Consider the following 27,814-nt stretch of genomic DNA (forward strand, 5'->3'; position numbering starts at 1 on the left):
ATTGCCTGAGGCAGGCAGATCTCTGTGAGTTCAAGGCCAGCCTGGTTTAGAGAGTGAGTTCTAGAATAGCCAAGACACTGAAAAACCCTGTCTCAAAATCCCCACCCCCCAAAATTCTGCTTTCACACCTTTTTTTTTCTTGATAACACCCTCAAGTTTGAAAAGGCAATGTATAAACTATTTACAAACTCCCCATAATTCACATAAAGATTAAAAATACCAACTGTAATGTTAAGGCAATTTTAGATGAAAATATCAATAAAGTGATATACCAGTGACACAAGCCTCACTCTGGCACCAAAAAGCCACTTGGTAATATTATGCTATTTATCCTCTCAGTACCTCCATTTCATCTTCAGTAAAAGAGATCTACTTTCTTGGCATTCCTTTCACTTCTGGGATCTACAAATGCACCAAAAGTTGCAGAGCCCATCTAAAACAAAACAAAACAAAACAGAAAATTGCAGTCTTGTGGTTGGATACATGGCCCAGCAGGTACCAGCACTGGCTGCTCTTACAAAGGACCTGGGTTCCATTCCCAGCATTCACATGGGAGCTCATATCCTTCTGGAACTCTGGTTTCAGGGGATCCCTCTTTTGGTCTCCTGAGGCAAGAAATGGATATGGTCCACAGACATACATGTAGACAAAACACTCCTACATATAAACTTTTTTTAAAAACTAATTTAACTTTATTTTATGTGCATTGGTATGAAGGTATCAGGTACCCTGGAACTTGAGTTATAGACAGTAAGCTGCCATGTGGGTGCTGGGAATTGAACCAGGGCACTCTGGGAAGAGCAGCTGGTGCTCCTAACCGCTGAGCCGTCTCTCCACCGCCCAACTTTTTTTTTTTTTTTTTTTTTTCTTTTTTGGTTTTTCGAGACAGGGTTTCTCTGTGACTTTGGAGGCTGTCCTGGAACTAGCTCTTTTCGACCAGGCTGGTCTCAAGAGATCCACCTGCCTCTGCCTCCCAAGTGCTGAGAAGGCGTGCACCACCACCAACCAGTGCCCAACTTTTTTTTTTTTTTAAGTTTTAATCTTAAAGCCAGCAAGATAGCTCACAAAGTAATGAATGGTGCCTGCTTCCCAACTATGCAAATCTAAGTTCGACCTCTGGAACCAACACAAAGGTGGAACCTGAGAACCAATTCCACAAAGTTGTTCTAGGATCCCCACACATGTGCTCATGTACACAGGTGTACACACACACACACACACACACACACACACACACACACACACACACACACACACACACACACACACGGGAAATTTTATTTTAAAGATGCAGTCTTGTATACAGGGGTACAGATCACTTCGCTGGCTAGTTTTATGTCATCTTGACACAAGCTCAGCTCATTTGGAAGATGTAACCTCAACTGAGGAAAATACCCCACCAGAATAGCCTGTGGGGTATTTTCTTAATGAATGACTGATGTAGAAGGGCCCAGTCCAGTGTGGGTGGTACTATCTTTTAAGAAGGTGGTCCTGGGCACCATAAGAAAACAGATCAACAGGGATGAGCTAGGAAGCAGTATTCCCCCCAAGGCTTCTTCAGTTCCTACTCTCCTTGAGTTCCTGCCTAACTTCCCTACCTTCTATGATGGGTTTATTACCTGGAAGTCTGTGATGAAATAAATGCCTTTCTCCCTAAGTTGCTTTTGGTCAGTCTTTATCACAGCCAATAGAAACCAACTTAAGTTAATACTAACATATGAGAAACCTGAGTTTAAGAGATAAGACTGGTGGCACAAGCCTTTAAACCCAGCACTCACTGGACTACAGCTCCTTGATAGGAAAAGTAACTTCTGCACCAACCTCAGATGTCAGTAACCCAACTAATGAAATAATTGTCACAGACACTCTAAGAAATCTACATGCATGATACCTTTCCTTGTATTTCTCCACATCTCTTCTAAGCTCAGTGCACTTAGAGGAAAGGTTCTTCTACAATACTGTGTATAACAGTAGTACAAACACATTATTAGAATTGTATCTTTACTTCCCTGTACCTCAAAATCAAGTGAAATACCAGAAGCAACAGGATTCTTGGGTAAAAGATCATTTGGCAGACAGTTGCTCTGATCTGACTTTAGCAATCCTCTGAATATGCCTTACATTCCTGAGTAAAAGTGGCCACAATCGTCAGAAAACAAACACTGTAAAATCAAGCCTGGCAGTGATGGTAAAAGCCTTTAATCCCAGCACACAGGAGGCAGAGGCAGATGGATCTCTGTGAGTTTGAGGCCAGCCTGATCTACAAGAGTGATTTCCAGGACAGCCAGGGCTACACAGAGCAACCCTGTCTCAAGAAACCTAAATAAATAAATAAAATACTGTAATATCAACAAGACAATGAAATACAATACGACCTCAAAATTAAAACTATTGATTACTTACAAAACCTACCACATTACGTCTCTCATGATTTTTGGTTTCCATTATTCATCCCTCATCTTGTTTCCACTGGCACTTAAGTAGCCTAATGTTATTTTGCTTTATTTCCTAAAATGCATTAGGTATCTAATTTCTTCTCATTGCACTAAAAGAGATCTGCTTCTGTGTCACATAGCCAAGGCCAACTATTTAAGCAAGGACTCTTTAATTTCTTTGCCTTCCCAAACGTCCTAAATTTCACATCTTCTTCCAACACCAGAAACTATAAACTAACTTTCAAGTTACATAGAGGCATACAAAAAGACAAAAATAAAGCCGGACTTAAGAACAATAATAATTTTCAGAGTATATCTGTCCATCATTAAAAATAGAGAAAGTATTACTAAAAAAGTTTTTTTTTTTTTTGTTTTTCAAGACAGGATTTCTCTGTGTATTCTTAGCTATCCTGGAACTCTCCGTGTAGACCAGGCTGGCCTTGAACTCAGAGAGAACCCCTGCCTCTGCCTCCCAAGTGCTGGGATTAGGGATGTGATCCACCACTGCCTACTTTAAAACAATTCTTTTTAATAAGGAACAATTCAATGTATATTTAAGAGAGAAAAGAGAAACTAAGGGTTTTATGTGATTTGTAATGTGACAAAAAATTCTCTAGCTAGTTCACGGGTTCAGTTTATAAAACTTCCAGCTCTTAGGTTAAACTTGCTTATTTAAACTAAGATATCCTCACAATTCTTATCTTACACCAGCCCTTGAAATTATCACAGAAAAATGAATTCAACCACACTGTGAACCTCAAGCTTGCATTTGCATTAATTAAATAAAATTGACTATAGGTCAGGAGGCTGAGTTGGCAACTAGTTGACATAAAGTAATTATAAAGCTTCAGAGGGCATCTGGAAGAGAGAGACCCACCAAAAGTAGTAGAGGTGGCATGATGTTTTTTGTTGAGGCAGAGTGGCTAGATGCTCTCTTTGGGTATGTCAAAAGGAGAATGTTAGCTGCTTGCAACCCAGCCTCTCTGAGTTAGCAGGTTTTCACCCCAGCCTTTGAATCTTGAGTCTTATTTACAAATTAGAAAGATAGAGATTTAGTTAAAGCTACCTTTAGTGGCAGCAACACAGCCTGTGCCTGCAGGAACAGAATTCCCACAGTCTGTAGCCTGAATGGCCAGGCCACAGCCAGAGGAACAGGCAGGTAACTGTGGAGTTGCAATTGCTGGCTGAAATAGCATTAGATTAAGACACAGCCACTATGCTGAAGTTAAAGCAACAATTTGTACCTAAAATACCAGTTAAAATAAGAGTGATCGCCCCCATACACACTATACCAATCTATTCCTTGAAATTAGGAACTGCTGGGAGGGGAAAGAAACAGGAAATAAAATTGGGGATAATTTGGGAATAACTTTCACAAGACAAATTTATCAAAGAGTCCAAAGCAACACTCTAAGCTTGGGTCTAGGTCTCTCAGTCATAGCCAAAGGCACCACAGAGGTCAAAACCATCAATAAAGATGGACTCCAGAAAATAATGAAGAAAATAGAAATCAGCCAGCACACCAAGTACACTTGCTCTGGTTAATAAGTGGGTTGTGAGGATCTGCCACTGTGGCTCCTTCATGAAGAAGCAGCTGGTGAAAATGAACCACTAGCACTCCTAGCACTCTTTCACTGTCACAGAGGGCATGCACATGCCTTTAAAAATTCCAACACTTGAGAGGTACAGTCAGGAGGATCTCTGTAAGTTCGAGGCCATTGTGTTCTACATAGTGAGTTCCAGGACAACCTGGGCCACATAGAGAGACCCTGTCTCAAAAACACCAATAGGGGAGGGGAGAGGAGGGGAGGGGAGGGGAAGGGAGGGGAGAGGAGGGGAGGGGAAGAAAACTAAAGGTCCTGGTGGTGGTGCCACACATCTTTAATCCCAGCACTCAGGTGGCAGTGGATCTCTGAGTTCAAAATCAGCATGGATTATAGAGGAGTTCTAGGATATCCAGGGCTACACAGAAACTCTGTCTCAAAAAATAAAAAAATAAATAAAAAATAAAAACATATTTCTTTAGAATGGAATATGAATTGAAAAGTTCCTGTCTCAAAACAGCAAAAAGAAAAAAGGAAGGAAATTAGAAAATCAAGTATTAAAACCACGACTTGTGGAAATTCCTCTACAATTTGTTATTAAGTACAAACATATTACTTAAAATAATTCAGTGTTGGAAGCAGACAAAAGCACCATGTCCTAAGTGCTGCAATTTTGACTTCAGACTCCATTTTCCCTGCTGGGTGAAACAAAGTTCAGATTCCCAAGCCCTAGGGGAGCTGACCCACCTCCTCCTAAAATCAGACCCCCGCCCCCAACCCCTTTGTGCTGTCCTGTATTAAACCTTGCCTTGTGGTAACCTCTTGTGTCTGCTTGGGTTGATTCAGAGCCTCGAACTATAACTCAGACTGGGTCTGGTGTGGTGACATACATGTCTTTAATCCCAGCACTGAAGAGGCAGAGGCAAATGAGGACCTGATATAGTTAAGTTTCAAGACAGCCAGGGCTATGTAAAAAGAGTCTAAAATTCTCAATATTATTTTAAAAGGGAGGGGGCCTGGACAGTTGGCTCAGTGGCTAAGAGAACTTGCTGCTCTTGCAGAGGACCCAGGTTTGGTTCCCAGCACCTATGTGGCTGCTTACACCATCTGTAACTCCATTTCTAGGGGATCCAACCCCTCTTCTGGCCTCTATAATAATAATTATTAGTAATTACTTAATAATGATGATGATGATGATGATTATTATCCAGGCTGGAACCTTTTATACACATACAATATACTTTCTTTTGGTTTTTCGAGACAGGGTTTCTCTGTATTGCTTTGGAGCCTGTCCTGGAACTGAGGCTGGCCTCAAACTCACAAGAGATCTACCTGCCTCTGCCTCCCAAGTGCTGGGATTAAAGGCATGCACCACCAACACCCAGCCACACATACAATAAACTTCTAAAAACAAGGTTATGAAATTCTTCTCTTTGTATTTGAAGAATCTGTCAAAATACAAAATAAGAAAACTTGACAATAGGACATACTTTTCTCTTCTTTATCCAGGAAACTTTAAAAATAAAATATACTATGAGGTGGTTGTACAAGCCTTTAATCCAAGCACTAGGAAGGCAGAGGCAGACAGATTTCTAGGTTTGAGGCCAGTCTGGTCTACATAAATTAGAGGACAGCAAGGGCTACACAAAGAAACCCTGTCTCAAAAACCCAAAAGAATAAAATACAAGCAATCACCTTCAAATTCCAGAATTTACATATGGCAACTCACAACCTTCCAATGCCTTGTGACCTTCAGAGGTACCGGACAACTACCACCAATACATATTAAATAATGATAGATTATTAAAAAACTATTCATTTATTTAGTTTGTGAGTGAGTGCCTGCATGCATGTCTCTGGTGATAAAGGAGGGCAGAAGAGAATCCTCTGGGATCCTGGAGTTACAGGAAGTTATGGGCTGCCATGTAGATGCTGGGAATCCAACCCCCCCCACACACTCCCGTAATCTGGAAGAGCAGCCTATGGTTCCCCACACCCACCCCCAATCTTTTTTTAATGTGCATTGGTGTTTTACCCGAATGTTTGTCTGATCTTGGAGTTACAGTTGTGAGCTGCCATGTGGGTGCTTGGAATTGAACCTGGGACCTCTGGAAGAGCAGCCAGTGCTGTTAACTGCCGAGTCATCTCTCCAGCCCCATAATAGTTTAATCAAGTCATAATCTAGATTCTAACCATGGTAGTTATATATTTACTGTTTCTAACAAAATAATGCACTAAGATGGCAATTAAATTTATAGTAATTATAAATTACAAAACTGCAATGCTTTTAATTGTATTTGATATAAAAAATTACCATAATTTTTTAAGGTGATGAGGCATGCCTTTAATCCCATCACTCATGAGGCAGGAGGATCTCAGTGAGTTCAAGGCCTACATGGTCTACAAGGAATCTGTAGAACCTAAAAACTACACAATGAGACCCTGTCTCAATAAACCAAAACAAACCACTGGCAACTTTCTCCAATTTTGTTTGTTTGTTTGTTTTCAGTTTTTTGAAACAGGGTTTCACTCCATAGACCAGGCTGGCCTTGAACTCACAGAGATACACCTGACTCTGCCTCAGGAGTGCTAGGATTAAAGGTGAGGGCCACCACACCCAGCCATATTCCCATTCTAATACTAATTAGAAGTCAAATAAAGGTGTATGATTTCTAATTTTTCAAGAAATACTTTATTAGGGATATAATTTTATATCAACTCACAAAATTCAGTAAACATTTCAAGAAATATTTTATTAGGGATATAATTTTATATCCAATTTACAAAATTTTTTTAGTAAGCACTAAAAAAAATAATCTTAATTCCTTAAGATAAAATCCTACTTCACAGCAATTAAATGAAAGATAAATCAGATAAAGACTTCTAAAAACCTTCTCTACCTGGAAGCCTAAAGAATGTTCACAGATGGAGAAGAGTAAAGGCTGGAGAGGAAAGCAAGACAAACTGAACAAGAGAGGAAAATGGGAGGAAAGAAGAGGAGTGAGACAAGGCAGAAAGGCAGGAAAGACTGGTGCAAGTCCAAACATAGCTCCTCAGCCTGTGCCTCTCTAGGAGCATATTCATCTTCTGAATCGGTGCCTACCACAATGAAAATACTGGAAAACTTTAGGTGAAGCAAAGAGATCATTTTAAATTTACTGCATTTTATATGTATGGGTACTTGCCTATATGTATCATGTCAGTGTACCATATGTGTGTCTGGTGCCTGTGGAAGCCAGAAAAAGGTATTATATCCCTGGAACTGGAGTTATAGACAGTTGTGAGCCACCTTGTAGATGCTGGGAATGAATCCTGGATTCTCTGGAAGAGCAGCCAGTGCTCTTAACCAATGAACCGTCTCTCCAACCCTGAAGACACATTTATTACCTTTCAATCTTTCTGATGACATCAAAAGAAGAAATTCAGTTTGGTCTTGTTTGTGCTGCCTCTCTAATACTTACTAATCACCCTTGAATAAAGGTCTAATCAGAGACTTTTGTAAGTAACTCCCATATGACTGGAATTTAACACAATTTTGTTTTTATTACATTTAATTTTAAGATTCTTCTGTATTTTGGCAAATAACTTTTAGGGTAATACAAGTTTTCCTTAAAAAGTTGTGGTAGATAGGCATAATGGCCCATGCTTTGGTCCCAGCACCCAGGAAGCAGAGGTGGGCTGTTGGCAAGATATTTGATTACACTGTGTAAAAATGTGTCACTGTAATTGGTTTAATAAAAAGCTATACAGCCAATAGAGAATAGATGGGAGCAAAGAGAGGAACTGGGATGAATCTAGGCAGGAAGAGGAGAAGCCAGGAGTCACAGAACAAGTTGGAGGTATAGAAGGAAATAAAAAGGTAAAAAGCTATATGATAGAACATAGATTTAAAATATGGGTTCATTCTGGGTGTTGGTGGTGCACGCCTTTAATCACAGCGCTAAGGAGGCAGAGGCAGGTGGATCTCTGTGAGTTCCAGACCAGTCTGGTCTACAAGAGCTAGTTCCAGGACAGCCTCCAAAGCCACAGAGAAACCCTGTCTCAGAAAAAAAAAAAAAAAAAATTATATATATGGGTTCATTTAGTATAATAGATGAAGAAAAGCCATGTTTCAGGCCAAGATTTCATAATTAAAAAGAAGTCTTTGTGTCATTATTTGGAAGCTGGTTGGTAAGACAAGGAAAACTCATTACAATGGGCACATCTCTAAGTCTGAAGCCAACCTGTCTACATACTGAGTTCTAAGCCAGCAGAAACTTGTCTAATAAAAGTTTTGTTTATCATAATACAGAGAACCAACCCTCAAAGATTGTCCTCTGACTTCCACATAAATATTATGCCATGAATCCATGCATGCACATACACACATAGTAAATAGATAAACGTGGGCTGGAGAGGTGGCTCAGTGGTTAAGAGCACTGACTACTCTTCCAGAGGACCTGGGTTCAACTCCTAGCACCCACATTGCAGCTCACAACTGTCTAACTACAGTTCCTGGGGACTTGACACCCTTACACAGGAATACACACAGGCAAAACACATAAAAATAAATAATAGAAAACAAATAGATAAATTTTTAAAAAGGTTGTGGTTTTTAATGATTACTATTCAATATTTAAGCCGGGCAGTGGTGATGAATTCCTTTAAACCCAACATTCAGGAGGCAAAGACAGGTGGATCTGTGAGTTGGAGGCCAGCCTGTGAGTTCCAGGACAGGCTTCAAAGCTACACAGAGAAACCCGCCTTAAAGAAAAAAATCAATATTTAAAATAGTAAACAAAAGAATATATTATACAATTGCAAAAATTATGATACTGATACAAGAAAGACTGAAGTCTGAAAAACTACTGGCTTAGAGGACATGCTTAGCATGCAGGATTCAATCAATCCCCAGACTAAATAGTTGTATGAGAAGTGTTATTTCCAACTCTAAGTCTCAATTCACTCATCTATAATATGAGCTTGTATCATCTTTCAAAGGAAAATGTAGAAAGGATTACATAAGTTAATATAGTCCAGTGCCTGGGTCCTCAGTATCCAACGCCTAGCTATTCCTTCACTTTATTAAGGATACAGTCAGAAAGCACTTATAGAAACTCCAGGGAAAAGCTTTGAGTGGGGCTGAGGAAGCCAGGCTTCCTGTGTATTAAAGGAAGGAGCATGTGCTTTAATTGAGGTTCCACTAGGAACCTCTAGAGACCTTACTTTGCTGCTAAAGCTGTAGCCTGATCTCCTAAGACTCGTAATTCTAGTTACACACAAGTGATGGGGATAAAGTATATATCTTAAATCATGGAGAAATCTGGTCCCAAAGGGTAGGGTAGGAAAGTCTGAGTGCAAATGCCTTGCCCACTGAAGAATCTCCAGCTCTAAAGCATCTAGCTTGGATTTCTACTCAGACTCTCAGGAACCACACAGTGGAAGGAGAGATGGACACCATAAGCTGTCCTCCAACTTCCACACACACCTCCCTCCCCCCCTCCCTCCCTCCCCTCCCTCCCTCCCTCCCTCCTCCCTCCCTCCCTCCCTCTCTCTCTCTCTCTATCTCTCTCTGCATTCCATTTGGGCAAATTCAATAAGAGTCTAGCTCAGTGGTTCTCAACCTTCTTAAATACATCTCCTCATGTTGTGGTGACCCCCCAGCCAAAAATTATTTTTGTTGCTACTTCATAACTGTAATTTTGTTACTGTTATGAATCTAATGTAAATATCTGTGTTTTCTGGTGGTCTTAGGCAACCCCAGTGAAAGGGTCATGAGACCTTCCCAAAGAGGTTGAGACCCACAGGTTCAGAACTGCTAGTCTGGATGGTTCACAAACCAATCTTGATCACTTCATCACCTGCTACTATATTACAGCCCACAGTGAGAAAACCCTTGTGGGGAGTGTTGAACCTTAAGTAGAAGTGCTTCAAGGAAACCTGAAAAAAAAGAATGGGAAAGGAAGAGCACAAAGGAGGAGGGGAAAGGTAGATGGGGGAGGGGGGAATGGGACAGGAAAGAAGAGAAAAGGGAAGGGGAAGAGACAAACACTGAGTAGTTATTATAGTCCTATTATAGTCCTACCACTGTAGAATAGGCACTTCCAATATATGGCTTCATTTCTCCCAAACCCATCCACAAGGTAATTCCAAGCTAATTCATCAAAGAGCCAGATCTCCAGTTCAGCCAATTTATAGATTTACTGTTGTAAGGACTCAGGCATTATGCTGGCCTGCCCGAGTCACCTGGCAGAATGCACTCAGGCAGTACTCTGGTCAGCCATGAGTACTAGTTTGCACACAGGTACATAGATCCCCTTTAAAAGAAAAGACCTCTGCCCACTTATGCTATCTTCTCTTTCCGCTCTTTTCCAGCTCTATTCCCTGGGTTCCCCTGGGGCAGACAGGACTTTTCCTGTCTCCCTCTTCTCTTCTGTCCTCTCTCTCTCTGTGTGTCTCTTTACTTCTTTTCTCTTTCCTTCCCCTCCCTCCCCTTTCTAATAAAACTTTTCACTTAAGTTCTGTCTGCTTGGTGTTTGTCCCTCACCTTGGTCACCCTCACAAGGTCCCCCTCGAGCTTCATCATAACAACTGTATTATAACAATTCTCACTCATAGGCCAGCCCGGTCTACAAAGAAAGAGAAACCCTGTCTAGAAAAACAAAACAAACAAACAAAAAATAAATAAAACAACAACAACAACAAAGTCAGAAGCCAGCCTGGGTTATATAGCAAGACCCTGTCTCAAAATAACAAAAGTAAAAACTAAAATCTGTCTGTGTGTGTGTGTGTGTGTGTGTGTGTGTGTGTGTGTACGTGTACAAGACCTGAGTGCTTAACCATTTGCTCTACTACTGGACCTTAGGAGTTTGTCACACCTATTATGCTGGGGATATATCTTATCGCACCTAATGACAAATACAACCTGACTTTTCTTACCAAACTTCATAATTTCTTCTATCATTATGATTGTAGCTCAATACTTTGGCCAAGCAGATACATTCATTTTGTTTTGTTTTTTTGAGACAAGGTCTCACTATGTAACCTAAGCTGGCCTGGAACATTTGTCTTCTTAGTATTGGGATTACAGGAATGTACTACCATGCCTATCAAGAAAAAGTTATTTATTCATAGACCTTAAGAAGTCTATGGGAGGGTGTGGTGTGATGCTGGCTTCATAAACATTATGAGCTTGGACATCTCAGCTCCTGACGCTTTGTAAATATTAATGTTTTACACTGCTTAAGTGTAGTCATAAAGTTCCTGCTCTTTCCTATGATACTTGTTACTTCTAATGTTGAAATATTTCTTCTGATTCCCTACTGAGTTAAAATTTTTTTCTTTGATGTTAAGATGGCAAAGACAGATCTTTTCAGCAAATCTGAATAGCACAAAGTGACACTCTGTAAAATGTCACCATACCTTAAGTCCTTTCAAGTACACATTTTAAATGCTCAACAAGTAAATTACATTTCTGTAGCCTATTGTGAGCTTCTCTTTTGCACATGAGTATCTTTTAGTAATTATTTCAGTGTTCACCCAGGGCTACAATTAATGTAGCAAACAGATTCTACCTAATCTCTTTTAAAATCAACAAAAGCTATAAAATTAACTGGACAGCTTTTATAGTCCAGTTAGATTCAAGGTCGTTTCAAGGCTTTTAATTACCAAAAGAGATTTTAAAGAGCGAACACCCACTCCATACAGCTAAGGGAAAGAGCAGATGGCTTATTCACTTTCTTATTAGAAAAGTATTATAAAAAAAAAATTTAAGCTACTGGCAAACTTCAAGTTCTGCTAACCAGTAACAGGCAAAAAGCAGCCAAGCACTGGTGCTCACTTTCAGCCAATAAAAACTTTAAAAGCGACAAGACTCCTTGACTTTAATTTACCTCTGATTAAAAATGTATAGATAATTAGGATCCCAAAATGTATTCTAAAACCATCCCTATAAAAATTTCTGAGTGCATTAGGGGTGCACATCCCTTAACTCCCAGCATTTGTGATTGATTGAAGCCAGCCATCCTGTCTCAAAACAAAACAAACAAAAATGATTGTGAGTACCTTTCAAGTTATTTTGAAATAATATAGGCCCTCTCACCATAAAACTCCAGGCAGGATCAGCAAGTTATTCCAAGATCTACAAAAAGAAATATACTCATATATAAAGAAACTCATCTAATTTCTCCCTCCATGTGCCTAATTTTCCAATCCTACTCAGCTGTAGGTCTCAAGACATGCTGAGGACACTGTGGAAGATGATAACTGTATTCAAATGCATACCCTCCTTTAAAAATAGTGAAAAACAACTAGAAAAGTGTTTTTTGTCTCCCATTCAACAACAATACTGAGAAGGCAGGTCACAACAGCAGAAGGATCTGCAAGCATGACTCTACCCATGATGGAAACACTGGGGTGGGAGTTGGAAACAAAGAAGAAAACCAGTGCTAGAATCTGGAAGACTCAAAGAGAGAAAGTAGGGCTGGGTAGATAGCTCAGTGGAGAGAGCATTAGCCATGCATATGTAAGAACCAAAATTCAGAACACAATACCCAAGGCCAGCCCTTCTGTAATCCCAGCTGCCTAGTTAAGACTAAATCTCTGAATGAAAGATGACCCTGCCTCAGTAAATAAAGTGGAGATTTATTTAGGAATCAACCTCTGACCTCCAGGCACACACCTGCACCACACACATACAAACATGCATGCATACCTCTTCCTCTCTCAAAAGAAAACAAAATTATATAGATACAGATATTAGAAATTACTTCATCTGTCAAGACAATAAAAATAAGAACAAAGCAAATAGCCTACCAATGTCTCAATGTTATCTGTGGCATAAGTATTTCTTTTTACTGCAGTCCTAGTTAGCAGAGGTATCTCAGAATAAATTAAGTCAATTACTGGTGAAATAACAACAAAGTCAATCGTCCTAATTCAAGAATGGCCTGCAATCAAAAGCCAAGATAAAACAAAGCACACATATTATAGGTGATATTGTTTTAAGAGCAAAAAGCTATTAACTAAATATCATACAGCCAGAAAAACTTTCAAATAAACTCATGCTGAATGAATGACATAACACTAAGAAAATATAAAAAGCAGAAGAGTTTTACCATTTGGTCACAAGAGGCAAAACAAAACAAAAACCCTAGAACTTGAAGAAGAAATCACTAACAGTTGCTTGGAAGTAGGATTACTGGCAATTCCCTCTGCAGTTTTGACAGTGACTATGTATTTTCAATCTTAAAAACAGCAAACTGTTAAGGAGTTCATGCCTAAAACCCAAAGAACCACTGGTAATTTAAGTCACAAGTTCAGAAATCACTATTTAAAGCCTAAATACAAGCAACCAGAGCCTTCCCACTTGTGTTCATATGGAAGCATTTCCAGAACCTGCCTCATAGACATTTACAAACTAGGTTTTTCTCAAGCCAGAAGTCTGAGAATAAATTTACAATATTTTACAGGTTACCCATAAATTCTAAGTTTTTAATTAATGAAAATGTTGTGTGAAAAGCAAGCTTATGTGGAATATTTTTGAAAAGGCTTACAGCAGACAGAACATTTTATCTTTAAACGCTAAATTAACTTCATCACAGTAGTAATCAATTGAATCCTGAATATCACGAAGCCCAACTGTCTTTGAGATTTATCAGAAAGAAAGGGAATATTTGGGGGGAAAACAATTGTACTTTCCCACATTAGATGACTGATTAAGCTCTCTTCTCTAAAGGCTGATTGGCTTCCTGGTGCCAGTAAAATGATTGATGAGTATTTCAAATGCAGCTCCGGGCTGCACACCCCAGCCTACCCCTCCCCCATGCACTGCCGCTCTTTCCTGCTGGGCTCCCCTTTCACACTTCTGCAGCATTTAAGGTTTCCCTTCTGTTTTGCAATTTTCCTTAATTGAATCGATGTTCTCAAATACAAGGCATTTGATCTTCAGAAGGTGGCACTCTTCTCAATCTGAGTTTTACAGTAAAAATCCCTTTAAAAGTAATGAGGGAAAATTCTGAAATTAACTATGGACTTGGCTTAGTGAATGAAACTCACAAAAGAGAAGTATGGCAGAAACAGGTTACAAATGGAAAGAAAAGTGATCCTATTTAAAAAGTAAAACAAAACTTGGATTTCTCTCAAATTTACAGTCACTGCAAATTATCCTAACATTAGCACTTTAATTGTAAATAGAAAGCTGACTTACAAATGAATTTACACATAAATCGAATGACCATGCAGACTTAATAGAAACCAGGCCTCCTAATACAAAAACAGAAACAATATAAATATAAGAATGATTAAATAGTATCTGAAATCCTATCCAGAGAATCTAGGATTTAAGGACTTGATTTAGGCTGAGCTTCCTAAATCTCAGCTTCCTGTTCTATCCAATTCATTGCCACCAAAAAGCTGGAAAATCATTCCTGGACTAGTGAATTGAGTCTCATTTTATAGGTATGCCCATAGAGACATATATGCATACCTTTGAGACATCGAGAATCAGAACCCTCTCATACCACCTTGGATGTGGTTGGTTTTCTCTAGAGTCATTTTCCTGCTCAAAGTACATTGCTTTTGTAATCTATGATCCACAGTACCTATCATTTTTTGAACTATTTTTCTCTTTGCTAGGAAATCACCCTCTGTATTTTACAAGCCTCAAGCAACTAGCTTTTATATTTCCATTTGCAAAGGTCCAGAACAATCTCCTTGCATTGGATCTCCCTTTTCATTGTAACCAGCTTTTGTGTACCAGAAATGAAAAAGACAGTAGAATTTGCATTCTCAAATTCAGTCAAGAGCACAGTCAGAAACTTATTGGTCATTTCACCCTAATCTGGTATATCTAGTCTTTTTTAAATTATAAGAACAAAATTTCTAAATTTAGTTCTAGTTTCAGGAGGGCTCATCCAACTTTGGATTTAGCTTCAATACACTTGTTAAAACACTGCTGACCCAAAATTTCTCATTTCCCTCTCTTCTATTTTTTAGACCATTTCGAACTACCAGCAAAGCACTGATAATGGCAAAAGACTGAGATTTCCAACCAGCTCTTTTTTCATTCATTCAACATTCATGAAGCAGCTATTTCATGTATGTTGCCAGGAACATCAGCAGCTCAAAAATCCCTTCTTTCCTAAATGTTCCCCCCTTTGACTCGCAGGAATTGTTCCTTTAGTGGCAATATTATCTTCCAGGCAATCAAAGAAGAAAAAAGATTTTTTTTTTTTGAGACAGGGTTTCTCTGTGGCTTTGGAGGCTGTCCTGGAACTAGCTCTTGTAGACCAGGCTGGTCTCGAACTCACAGAGATCCACCTGCCTCTGCCTCCCGAGTGCTGGGATTAAAGGCGTGCGCCACCAACGCCCGGTGAAAAAATAGTTTCTTGCAAATCAGAGTACATCTTTGTGACTCTCATCTATAGGACCTAGACTCTGGACTTTTTCAACAAATATAAGTAGCCTGCATTCCAACTGTTTGTTTTGGGGTAAACATTACACTTGGCACTTCACAGACCTTGTCCCTAATCCTAATACACCATCAGGAAATTTCAGAGACATTAGAATAATAAGGAGAAGGGGATATTTAATCTAAAAATTAAATAATTGTTTTTGTGAAATGGAGTGGGGGCTTAATCTCTGTGCATGTCACTTTTTTCTTTAACAACTACTGTGTCTTGTACATGGGCATGCATGTGGACATGAGAGGACTACTTGCAGGAGCAGCTTCCAGGGTCCTCAGTTTTGGGAGGCAAGAGCACTTACCAAATGAGCTACCTCCTTAGGCCCAGGCCTCAGTTTCTAACTCTGCAGAACAGAGCTTGTGGCTCACAGGATTATAAGGATAAAGAAAGTTAGTATATGGAAGTGGTTTAAAATAGTACATAAACACTACAAGCTAGCTATTATTAAAAGGGAATACTGAAATTCAGAAAAGGGACATGACAAAGTTACATAACCAGATCTTTGTTGAGTGACACTCCAGTCCAGTGTTTCTCAACCTGTGGGTCACAATCCCTCTGTGGCTTGAACAACCTTTTTGCAGGAGCCACCTAAGACCATCAGAAAACACAGAATCTACATTATGATTCATAATGAAGTAGCAACGAAAATAATTTTAAGGTTGGGGGATCACCACAACATAAAGATTGTTTTAAAGCATTGCAGCAGCATTAGGAAGGTTAAGAGGCACTGCTCCAGTCCTTGCCTCTCACACCAGTAAACCAAAATCCTTCCTCCCTGGCTAGTACAACTAGCAGCATTTCCAAAAAAACAAAGCCCTCTAAATGGATGTCAGTAGGGGGTTCCCCCAGGTGGTTTATTATCCTGTTGAAAAGGCATCTTGGTGGAAGGACTGAAAGGACAAGTCAGATTTAAATGATACAGTATCAACACAGAGGAAAAAAGAATAGGCTTTAACAACTGGGCTAAAATCATTTGACTCAACTAAAGAATTTGTTCAAAGACTTTATCAGAAACATGAAATCCAGGCATTAAGATGACACGATAAGCTTATAATTTTCTTATAACTAAGCTGTAAATTTCATGCAACGGATTTGTAACAGATGGGAACTCTCAAACTCCAAGATAATTATAGAGCTCTTAAGACAGAACCCCAAATACTTAAATAACTTATCCTCATCTACTCAAACTAGGTTCTGATGCAGTAATTCCCAATTGTCATTCACATCATTATGTGACATTTCTTCAGCCAACAAGCTCTACGGAGTGAGTTCTAGCTAGCAGCTACCCAAGGGTAAGGAATAAATCCCTAACTCTTTTTTCAAGACAGGATTTCTCTGTGTAGCCTTAGCTGTCCTGCAACTAGCTCTGTAGACTAGGCTGACTTCAAACTCACAGACACCTGCCTGCGAGTGCTGGGATTAAAGGCATGCCCCACCACCGCCCAGCTAAATCCCTAACTTTTAAAAACATAGTAACTGACTTACACTAAAATGTTATTCACACTAAGAAAAGGGTATTCCTAGACCCCAGGAGGATGTGCTTCTCCTAGCCACACTTCATTACTATCTCAGTAAAAAAAAAAAAAAAAAAAAAAAAAAAAAAAAAAAAAAAAAAAAAACCACCTTGAAAACAAATCAATCTACAAAATGGCATTGCCAAATCACAACTTTAAAAGGGGCCCCTAAAGACAGATTTGCCTAAGGAAAGTAAATAAAACAAGCTCTTTGTTAAATTGCCATTTTATTTGTACTATGTGCATATGTATGTATGTTTGTGTGGGGATGCAGATGCCCATGGTCAGAAGAAATTCGAACCCCTGTAGCTGGAGTTCTGGGCAATTTTAAGCAGACCCAACATGTACCGGGAACCAAACTCTGATCCTCTGAAGAGCAGCAATTGCTCTTAACTGCTGAGCCATCTTACTAGCCCCATAGGATTGTTAGTTTTCATAGTCAAGTCGATCATATAACATTGGAAGAAAGGCTCAGTAAGTGTTACATAAATCAAGCTGGTCTGTGGGCTCCCAAGCAGGCATGTTATTCTTTTTTTAATGTGTTTTGCATCTCTTATGAGTATTTTACAATTTGGTAGCAATGAAGCATGCTGGTTTTGTTACTAGATTTGGTTCCACAACTGTTAAGTATATACTTTTTTGCAGAAAAATGGAGCTGTTGGAAAGCTGCTGCTCAATACAGTAGCCAAGCAGTAGGCATCATATGACATCCTTAGTAACAAAAGGCTTATCAGAGCTTGATGAGAGCAAACTGATTTCATTTAGCTTCAAACAGAGAAAACAAAACGGTATGTACTCATTTCCAGTAAAAGAATAATAATTATAGAAAAAGAAGAATCTAAGTCAGGCGTGAGGGTGATGCTTAATGGGTGCTGACCAGTATCTCAGTACCTGGAAACCTCAGGAAAGGAGATAGTGTTTGAAGCCACCCTAGGCTACAATATAGCAAGACTATCTCAAAAAAAAAAAAAAAAAAAAAAAAAAAAAAATGGAAGCGGGGAGATGATGGGAGAAGACAGGGGAAGGAGAAAGGAGGAAAACACACACACACACACACACACACACACACACACACACACACACTCAAATAGCCAAGTATTAGTAATAGTGGTAAAGTCACCATTTTCTTATACAATGTTCACTTGTATCAGGGGCCTCTCATATTTTGGTTTGTATACTCTAAGAACCCTTTTTACACTCTGAAAAATTACTGGAGACTCCATAGAGCTGGTATTATATGAATTTATCTATTGATACTTACCATTCTGGAAAATAAAACCAAAATTTTTAAATTATTATTCACTTAAAAGTAATTAGTAACTCATTATATGTTACATATTAACAAATACGTTTCCAATAAAATATAAAATTGAAAGAATGGCACCATTTTACAAAACTCTTCGATATTTGGCTTGGCTAGATTCTCCTACTTCGCCATTCAGTATGTCTTGACACACATTTAGGTAGAATATCTGGCTTCACAAATTATAGCTGGAAAACCAATACTTGCTTTAAAAAAAAAAAAAAAAAGCATTTTTCTTTGATGCCATACCAAAATTCAGGAAGTGGTGGTTTCTTAAAGGTTAGTTCACGGTAGAATTTAAAACCTTATCACTGGTCTGGGGCTGTATTCATTTGTAGAGAGCTTGCCTAGCCAAGTACAAAATGGCCCTGGTTCCAATCCCCAGCACTGCAAAAATTAAAAACATATCAGTAAAATATGTGCACTCAGGTACATTAAATTGCATTTAGAATAGATCTTTAACCCACACAGGCCTTATTTTCTTGTGATAAAGTCTAACTATGAGACTTGTAAGTCATAATCCTCCTGCTTCAACCTCCTGAGTGTTATCATGACAGGAACCATCATGCCTAGCCAGGCAGTTATTGTCAAGTAGCACACCTATACATGTTTTGGAAATAATGTATCACTTACAGAGATCCTCTAAATGATAAGCATACTTCATTATACGATATTTTTAATATCATCATCTATCTTATCAGAAAGTTTTTAGTATTGAGAAGCTGTGAAGTTCATAGAGCAGGTCAAGATTTTAAAAATCCCATTAAACTAGGCACAGGCAGCACTCAGGAGGCACAGGCAGGTGAATCTCTGAGTTTGAGGCCAGCCTGGTCTACAGAGCAAGTTCTAGGACAGCCAGAACTACACAGAGAAACCCTTGAAAAACATTAGATAGATAGGTATAGATAGGCAAGTTTTGACCTAGAAAATATCCTGAAAGGATCCCGGGAACCCCTAGAGGTCTGTGAACTTCATTTTGAAAACCAGTGGTTTAGATGCAAACTAAATTTAAAGACTCAGTATGTTGGAAGAGATCAAGTCTAAAACAATTTAGTAATAAATGATCAAAAATGATGAATGAGTACAGCCTCATTACTTTTCAACGTTATTTAGAATACATTAAAATTACACAGTGGTGTTCAAGACCTCACTTCTCTGAAATAAACTGTAGAAGACAACTGTATTTGATCCAGTAGAATATGCATTATTATCAAACTGAATCTTTTAATTCTTCCAGCGTGATATGCTTCAAGATTGAAATGAACATATGAATTAGAGGCTTTTAAATGAAAAATGGTGAAACTAGTTCTCCACATGGAGCCAATCTCTCCTTTATTTTGAAATAGTTGTTAATGAACTTTCATAAATCTTTATCAGACTATGTCTCAAGGAAACACAGGCAAAATATCATGGGAAGTTCAACTATCACTTTATCTAATTAGTCTTTTAGAAGAAAAATAAAGGACATGGAAATCTTAGCACTACAACAAAGAATTGTTGAGCCTACTTTGAGATTCATTTGCATTTTAAAATTTTTGTTCTTAAATTACAAGAATAATTGGATTTCAATCTTTTATCATATTGTAAGCAAGCTGGATGCTTACTATTATGTCTAAGAGAAAACTCCCAGATTTCCTTAAAAATACAGGCTTTGTTCTAAGATTTTCAAAAGTTAGTTCAAAGAGAACACAGGAAAAAAACCTCTGAAAGATCTAAACTTCGATCGTTCTATCAAATGAAAGGAGTCAAAAAGTAAGACGCTAAGGAATTCCACATGAGGAACTTAATTGTGTTGTGTGTCTCTCCCTAAAAATTATCCTCAAATATATTTAATGAATAAATTGTTTCCAATGAAAATAGTAGTTCAAGCATCTATTATACACATTTGTCACTAACACACTACAACCACAGATCCAATGTAATATAGCTTATTATTCTAACAATTCTTTTGATAACCATCACCAACTTAAAGAAAAATCTTGCTTTGACAGTGAGAAGTCACTATTCCGGCACACAGAGTGTATCTCTAAATCAAATGCTGGGATTTGTTTTCTGGAGTACATTACATGCTGCTGTCCAGGGAACTGGTTTTGGAAACATTACACCTGCCAGTTGACTTATTAACAGTGTCCATAGAATTGACACCAACTTAAAAGCAAAAATCAGTCTAGAAACAGTAAAATACACTACTACTGTCAACCGTGGTTTAGGGCTGAACAGCTTCTCAACCATAAACAAATTTAAGGATTCAGAGTTTGAGATTAGAATACAAAGATACCATTTTTTCAGAATGCAACGATACCATTTTTGAAGAAACTTTTCAAAGTTAATTCATAATACAACAAAATCACAGCATTTACTTGTATGAAACTTAATTCATAATTTCTTAATCTGGAATTACATAATGCTACAGAAAAACCACAAACTACTTTGAATAAAAATGTTTCCATTGCACAACGGCTAACATTTGAAAATCATAAAACCTGTATTTTTAAGGAGTTTTCTCTTAGACATAATAGTAAATCCAGCTTGCTTCCAACATGATAAAAGTTTGAAATTCAATTATTCCTATAATTTAAGAACAAAAACTCAAAAATGCAAATGAAGCTCAAAGTAGTCTATTTTCCCAACTTATTTTCTCTCAATTTGCTTTCTCAAATGACAACCATAGTAGCATGGGGATCAAACGATTCTGTGCAGCTGGGGGGTGGGGGAAAAAAGCAATTCAGATCCCCAGCAGCCAGCTGAGGAAATCCTTGTCCCTCTGAGCTAAATCACTGTTAATTAGAGTTGCTGAGTACACTAAAAAAAGCTGATTAAAATAATTTACATTGTAACCCACAGGAAAACTAATCTGTTCTCTTCAGAAATGGCTCTTGAAAGGATGCTTTTTAACAGGTCATAAGAACAGAATAAAATATTTCATTTAGATAAATTATGTCTACTTGTTTCTAAACAATGGCTATTTCACAAGGTTATAGGTTTGGGTGTTTTTTCTTAATTTCCTATAACTTACAGTCTAACACCCTGAACTATGCAATAAACAATGAGAAACAGAAAGACTGGGGCTGATTTTAGGAATATTGTACAACAAAGTTACATTCAAAGATATTTCTAAAAGGTACAATTAAGATAAAGATGAATCCAAAACTTCAGCTACAAAAATCTCAATATCCAAAACAGATTTTTCCAGCTCAGTACCAAGCCACCTTACAAACTTAATAATCCCGCCATCTCTGAATCTCTTATCAAACAGAGATGCCCATAAATGTTCAAGGAAATACCTAAACCAGGGAAACACTTAATTAAAAAAAAATTTTGCTTTGAAATTTTTAAGTTGACCTCAAGAATATACAAGTTTGAAAGCAAACACTTTCCTTCACAATTTACCTATTTGGAAATGTGTTCAGGGTATTATAAAGAATTGGTTATGTTACACCACTACACACATGGCACATTAGAAAGCTAGCTGTTGTTTAAAAAGCTTCCAAAAAAAAAAAAAAAACTGCTTCCTTGTTGAAATGGAAGCCTATTTATCTGTAGACAGAGCTATCTCTGATTCTGATGCCTTTTCATAAATAAGACTATAAAGACTATAATATGGTTTTACACACAAAATAAGTCATTTTCTTCTATTTTTTGTTTGCTTTTCGAAGACAGGGTTTCTCTGTGGCTTTGGAGGCTGTCCTAGAACTCTCTTTGAAGACCAGACTGGCCTGGAACTCACAGAGATCTGCCTGCCTCTGCCTCGAGTGCTGGGATCAAAGGGTGTGCCACCACCGCCCAGCAAGTGTGTGTTTTAACCTAGAATTTCTACCTTTGCCCCACAACCCCGGGGGGAAAAGGGAGATGAGAAATCAAGAAATATTAATATGTATAAATACAGTTTTGAAAATCTGCATTTCTTTTCACTAGCTTCCCTTCTAACACCCTTTCATGTACTTGTACAAGCATACAACCTCTGCTACAAAAGGTAGAATGAATTTCATATTAGGCATGCTATGCTCAAACTCTAAGAATGAAGAGTGCTCAGCATTCAGTGAACAGTAAGTATATCAAAGACTGGAAACTTGGTTATTTAACACCTCATATTTCTCCATAAGAAAACTAGAACATTCTCAGTTGATTCAGAATTAAGTTTTCAAGTCACAGAAGTAAAAAGTTAAATTTATGATGTAAAGTACCTGGTAATTTAAGAAGTAAGCATTTTAAGCCAGGTATAGTGGCATACCTTTTTAGCACCAGCACTGGGGAGGCAGAGGCAGGCATATCTTTGTGAATTCAAGGCTACCCTAGTCTACAAATTGAGTTCCAGGACAGCCAGACTACACAGAGAAACCCTGTTAAGCATTCTGTTGGTAAAGTCATGTGGGGGAGCATCCACAGTACATAGTGAGCTCATTTCCTACAAAGGGTAATAATGTGAAATTATGCTCTGAATTCCTTATGATGGCTTATAGTCTTTTTGCTTTAAATATTTAAAAAATCTATTCCCTCAGTCTCTTGAAATAAAATGAACAAATGCTCCCTCAAAGCATTCATCTCCCTTCGAAATCCCAAAAGGGAGCAATCACTATTACAACTAAATGAGTTTGTTTGTTATGAAAACCACAAGCCAACAGCCAAATATAGCAGAGTCAGCACAAGGGATTCCTGGAAGGGTGATGGTGCATCAAAAGGATGCTACTCTGTTCTGATGGAATCATAAAAAACATCTGGAGAACTGTAAATTCAGCATCAATGGACTTCTTAACAAAAACCAAAGACCTCCTCTCTAGATAACGACTTCAGGAAAAATGGAAATGTCACCAGGATGAAAAGTTAAAGGAGTGCTTTTCTCCTCAAATCAATCTCATTTATCTTTAGAGAAAAATAGTCATTAGGAAGGAAGAAAAAAAAAAAGTCCACTATTCCAAAGGCAAACTTTATATTTTGAAAATTCTCCTGAGCACTTTTTGGGTACTCACTAACATAAGCTGTAAACACTACATTCACAATGCTAATTTTTGTACTGAAAAACAAGCTATGCTACAAAAATTTCCTATTTTGTTTTGAACCAATTAAGCTTCGAAATGTTCCCATTATATTTTCGACACAAAAGAATGTATTTGTTTCACTAACTTGGACTGGTGTGTAATATTAAAGACACTTTTAGCTTACATACTGTTTAAGTTTCCTTTAAATGGTTCTGATCAGTTGAGGAAAAGATGAGTATTAACAAGTAATCTGATTGAGATAAAATTGCCAGTCAGTTCTTTAAATGCTCCAATGATTAATTAATAAAAAATGCATTGTTCTCTGGCTTCCCTTACAATAATGTAATGTTCTCAAGTGAACTGAAAGTGATGGTTGCAATAAAATCTGTCATCTAATAGTAAGCACAGGTGGGAACAGGAACTATTTGCAAACAGAAAGGTGTTTCGAAAATACACTAACAGTGTTGTCTGATATATCTGGAGATTGAACTTAAAAACCTGCAAGGCGAATTTTAGGTAAAAATTTGTAACATTCACAGGTTAATACCAAATCAAATCTCTGCATAAATTAACTTTAAGACATCAAACCATAAAGAAATCATCTTTGTTCTTCTAGACACTGTCCTTTCTACCCTAAATGTATTTCTTCCTTCCCCTTTGTGACGTGGGATTTTATTGATCCCAAACATATTCACATTCAGAAACAGTCCCCCACCGGATGCCTGGTCACCCAGATATCCGACACATCATACACATCTTTAAAACTCAAAAACATCATCATCATTAGCTCATATCAAATTAATCAGTCTCTCTTCTAAACAGAGTTTCCTCTTAGCTGGTTAAAAAAAGAAACTAAAGATCTACTGAATTAACAATGTTTCAAGGAATTAGTAAACCTGAGAAACAAATTCAACTCAAGATTTCTCTTCTGTGGTTTCCCATTCATTCATTCCACAACCGAGTGCCTCGGTGACCTACTTTCGGGTTACTTTCCCCACACCTGCCAGGTCAGCCCTGATGTGAAAAACTTCTTACTAAAGCAATTAATTTTTAGTGCCTCCTAACTGTCCCTGGTGTTTGCATTCAATCTGAAATCTGTTACTAGTTAGACACTGTTCGGGTCCTAGATCTTCCAGAGAATTGCGCGTTTATGGCGCAGAGAGGGGAGGAGGCACAGATCTCTGAGAGCCTGCCCTTTATTCGGAAATGAGGAGATGTGAAAGGTGGAAGGCAGGGCAAATAAATAAATAAATCGGGTTTGCCGCGGGAGCGTTTGCCTGCCGTAACGAGCACCCTTTGTAATGCAGGCCTCCCGGGGCTATCGCCTTCGCTAATTGCTCCAGGGAGCTTTCCAAGTTCAAAAGTTCACCTTTTACGACCTCACAAAAGCTCCTTACACGTTACCAATAAAAACATTCCGCCGCAAACACCGAGGGAGCAAATATCAAACAGAAACAAATAAAACACTGCGCGGGGTGGAGGGGGGGGAGCCAACTAGGAGGAACCTGAGGACAGGGTAGGGACAAGGGGGGGACACAAGCCGCCGGCCAGGTGAGGAATTCTGTGCACCCCAAAGGAAAGCGTCCCGCAAACGCCAGGAAAAGGCAGGTGTACCTCGAGCCCCGGCATCGCGCAGGAGACCTGATCCAGCATAAAGTCGTAGCCTAGGAGGGGGGACCCGGGCAAAAGGAGGCCAGGGGACAGGAGTGGGCACCGAGGTCCGGGGAGGGCCACCATTAGGGTCTGCGCAGAGGCGGAGGCTCGCGGGGCTGGGAGCAGGGGCTTCCTGAGGAAAACGCCCCAGGATAGGTGGAGGGTGCCAAGGTGTGGCATCTGCGCGCCCCCAGGTGAAGGGATAATAGGGTGCTCCAAAAGCCAGGCCCCCTAGGGGAAGAGCAAGGACTGGCGTAGAGGGGACGGGAGGGGGGGGGAGGGGAGGGTCCGCGCTGAGGGGACCCGGGACCCTGCGTAGAGTGCGAGCCCGGGGTGGAGTCCACGCTGAGGGCCGCCCGGAGTCCCGGAGCCAGAGTCGGCTGAGAGAAAGGGGGTCGCGGGCGTCGGGACCGCCGGGGCTCCGAAGGCCCTTCACCCACCGTTGCGCGGCGGCGGAGGGAGCGCGGCGGGCGGCTCCAGGAACCCCGCCGAGCCCCCGCCGCCTCCCCTCCGCTAAGCGGGCGTTCGTCCCGCTCCATGCGGCGGCGCTCAGGGCCCCCCCAGGCTTCGCTGCTCCGCCATGACTCGCGCCCTCGTAATCGTCGTCGTCGTCGTCCACCGGGGGCGACGGGGCTGTCAGGGGCCGGCGGGCTCCCGGCCGCCGCGCGCTTTGGGCCCGCGAGCCTCCCGGCTCCGCGCCCCTCCGCGCCGCGCCCCCTCAGCACTGGCCAGCTCCCTCCTCCGACGTCACGCGCTGGTGCCACGCACACGCCCGCAGGGCATGCTAGGAATTGTAGTCCTCCTGGCGAGGCCGGCCACACGAGACGCTACCAATTGAAGGGGTGAGGTGAAAAGATAGTCCTGAGGAAAGAGAACCAAACAGACTATTATTCCGAACTCTATTAGAACCTCTGATACATATATTTAAATATATATATAAGCGGTTATGTCACGATCCTCTCTATGTTGTAACTTGTCTGGATCCAGAGTTCCCTGTAAGTCCGACTCCTCCCCGCGCTAATAATGAGTCTTTCCAAGGAGGCGGATCCACCAAGAGCCCGGCGAGCACGTGCAAGCAAGCCCAGCCCTGTGGGGAAGGCCCCAGGGGGCGGGGTGTGTGAGTACTCTTGAGGGCTTTCCTCCGGGGCCGCGCGACAAATTGGACCAGAGATTAAAGGACCCGAGTTTACCCCGAGGTGACTGAGTTCGTATGCAAATAGAATCTATACAACTCTGCTTTCCGGAGAAGTGTTTAAAGCCTTTTACCTCCGGGTGGGCGGGAAGGACTAAAGTTTCTCTTCCTCCTCTTTCATTCTCCGCACCCTGCCCATAGGACAGATGGGCAAACTAAGATCAGGGCCATTGATGCCATCACAGAAAACTTGAAACTCTTGATTACGGGTGTCCTAAAGGGCTGTTTTAAGAGTCTCCCCTTATGTCGGGCGATGGTGGTGCTCGCCTTTAATCCCAGCACTTGGGAGGCAGAGGCAGGCAGAGCTCTGTGAGTTCGAGACTAGCCTGGTCTACAAGAGCGAGTCCCAGGACAGGCTCCAAAGCCACAGGGAAACCCTGTCTCGAAAAAACAAACAAACAAACAAACAAAATAAGTCTCCCCTTTCCCGGCCTGTTCTTCCCACCTTTGTTCAGTTTATCCGTCTGAAAAAATGGAAGTTGTAATAAGAACCGCGTCCAATGGTAAGATACCAACACTCGCATACACACACTTCGCCTCGGTTTCTACCAAACAAAATGCTGGATTTTCTCCCCTGACTCCACCAGGGCGCGCCTCCCGCGGACACCAGGTGGCGCGCGGCACCGGCCTAAAGACCAGCTGTGGTGGCTATTTTTTTAGTGCCCTCCCCCGTTTAGGAAACCTTACTCAGCAGGGCGTAAGCGCTATCTGTCCCACTAGAAAACAAAGAACCCTAGGGCTTTGCTTGTTTGTCCGGTGCTGGGTCATACCGAAGCGTCTTTCACTGTTTCCGCTCACTCTGCCTCATCTCCCTCGGCAGTCCTCTGGTCCCTGTGCCATTCCTTACTTAATGGTTTAAAAAATCTTTATCCTGTTCTGATTCCTGTGCACATTGCTCTCCAGACCTCTTCCCTCACCTACTACTCAGGAGACTTTGCTATGCCTTCCTGCATTTTCCAGTAGCTGTTCATTACCACGTTAGTGAACCTGGATTTCATCCTTAATCTATGCCAGCCAATGCTCTGAGAGATTTACACTAATTGTATGTTATCTAAACCTCCCACACCTATTCAATGATATTGTTGCTCCCATCTGAGAATGAAATGGTGATTGCCATTATGTACTCCGTGAATCAGAAAACTGAAATGCCTGCTGGGCAATGGTGGCGCACACCTTTAATCCCAACACTGGGAAGGCAGAGGCAGGCCCATCTCTGTGAGTTTGAAGCCAGCCTGGTCTACAGAGCGAGTTCCAGGACAGCCAAAGCTACACAAAGAAATCGTTACCCACCACCAAAAAAAAAAAAAAAAAAGAAAAGAAAAAGAAAAAAGAAAGAAAGAAAACTGCAATGTCCTTGGTCTGAACACTGTGAACTCTTAACTCGCCTTTTTAGATCCTGTTCCAATTCTTCAATAGCACCTTCCTTAATACCTCCGGTCGAGGGACAGCTAGGACCCGCTGTGTTCCCACATTGCCCTATCTATCTAGGTGGACTGTAAGAAATTATCTTGATCCCAGGGAGGCAGTGGTGGTCCACGCCTTTAATACCAACATTGGGGAGGCAGAGACAGATGGATCAATCTCTGTGAGTTCGAGGCCACCCTGGTTTACAGAGTGAGTTCCAGGACAGCTAGGACTGCACAAAGAAACTGTCTCAAAAAAAAAAAAAAAAAAAAAAAAAAGGAAGAAAAGGTCTTGAAGTGAAGTGAATACTTCCATGCCACTGTTTCTGAGCTCCCCAAGGTCAAGGAGC

General features: G+C 40.2%; 1 protein-coding gene across 1 annotated transcript in view; it reads right to left on the reverse strand.

Annotated features, from left to right (window-relative positions):
* Positions 1-25,603, reverse strand: part of Nr6a1 (nuclear receptor subfamily 6 group A member 1) — a 193,691-nt gene extending 168,088 nt beyond the window's left edge. The window contains 2 exon segments of the mRNA XM_027423649.2: positions 25,310-25,378; positions 25,381-25,603. Coding sequence (XP_027279450.1) covers positions 25,310-25,378; positions 25,381-25,408 — 97 coding nt within the window. The 5' untranslated portion in view covers positions 25,409-25,603.
* Between the last annotated feature and the right edge of the window lie 2,211 nt (positions 25,604-27,814).

This window comes from Cricetulus griseus, chromosome 6 (assembly GCF_003668045.3).
Source record: "Cricetulus griseus strain 17A/GY chromosome 6, alternate assembly CriGri-PICRH-1.0, whole genome shotgun sequence".
NCBI lineage: Eukaryota > Metazoa > Chordata > Mammalia > Rodentia > Cricetidae > Cricetulus > Cricetulus griseus.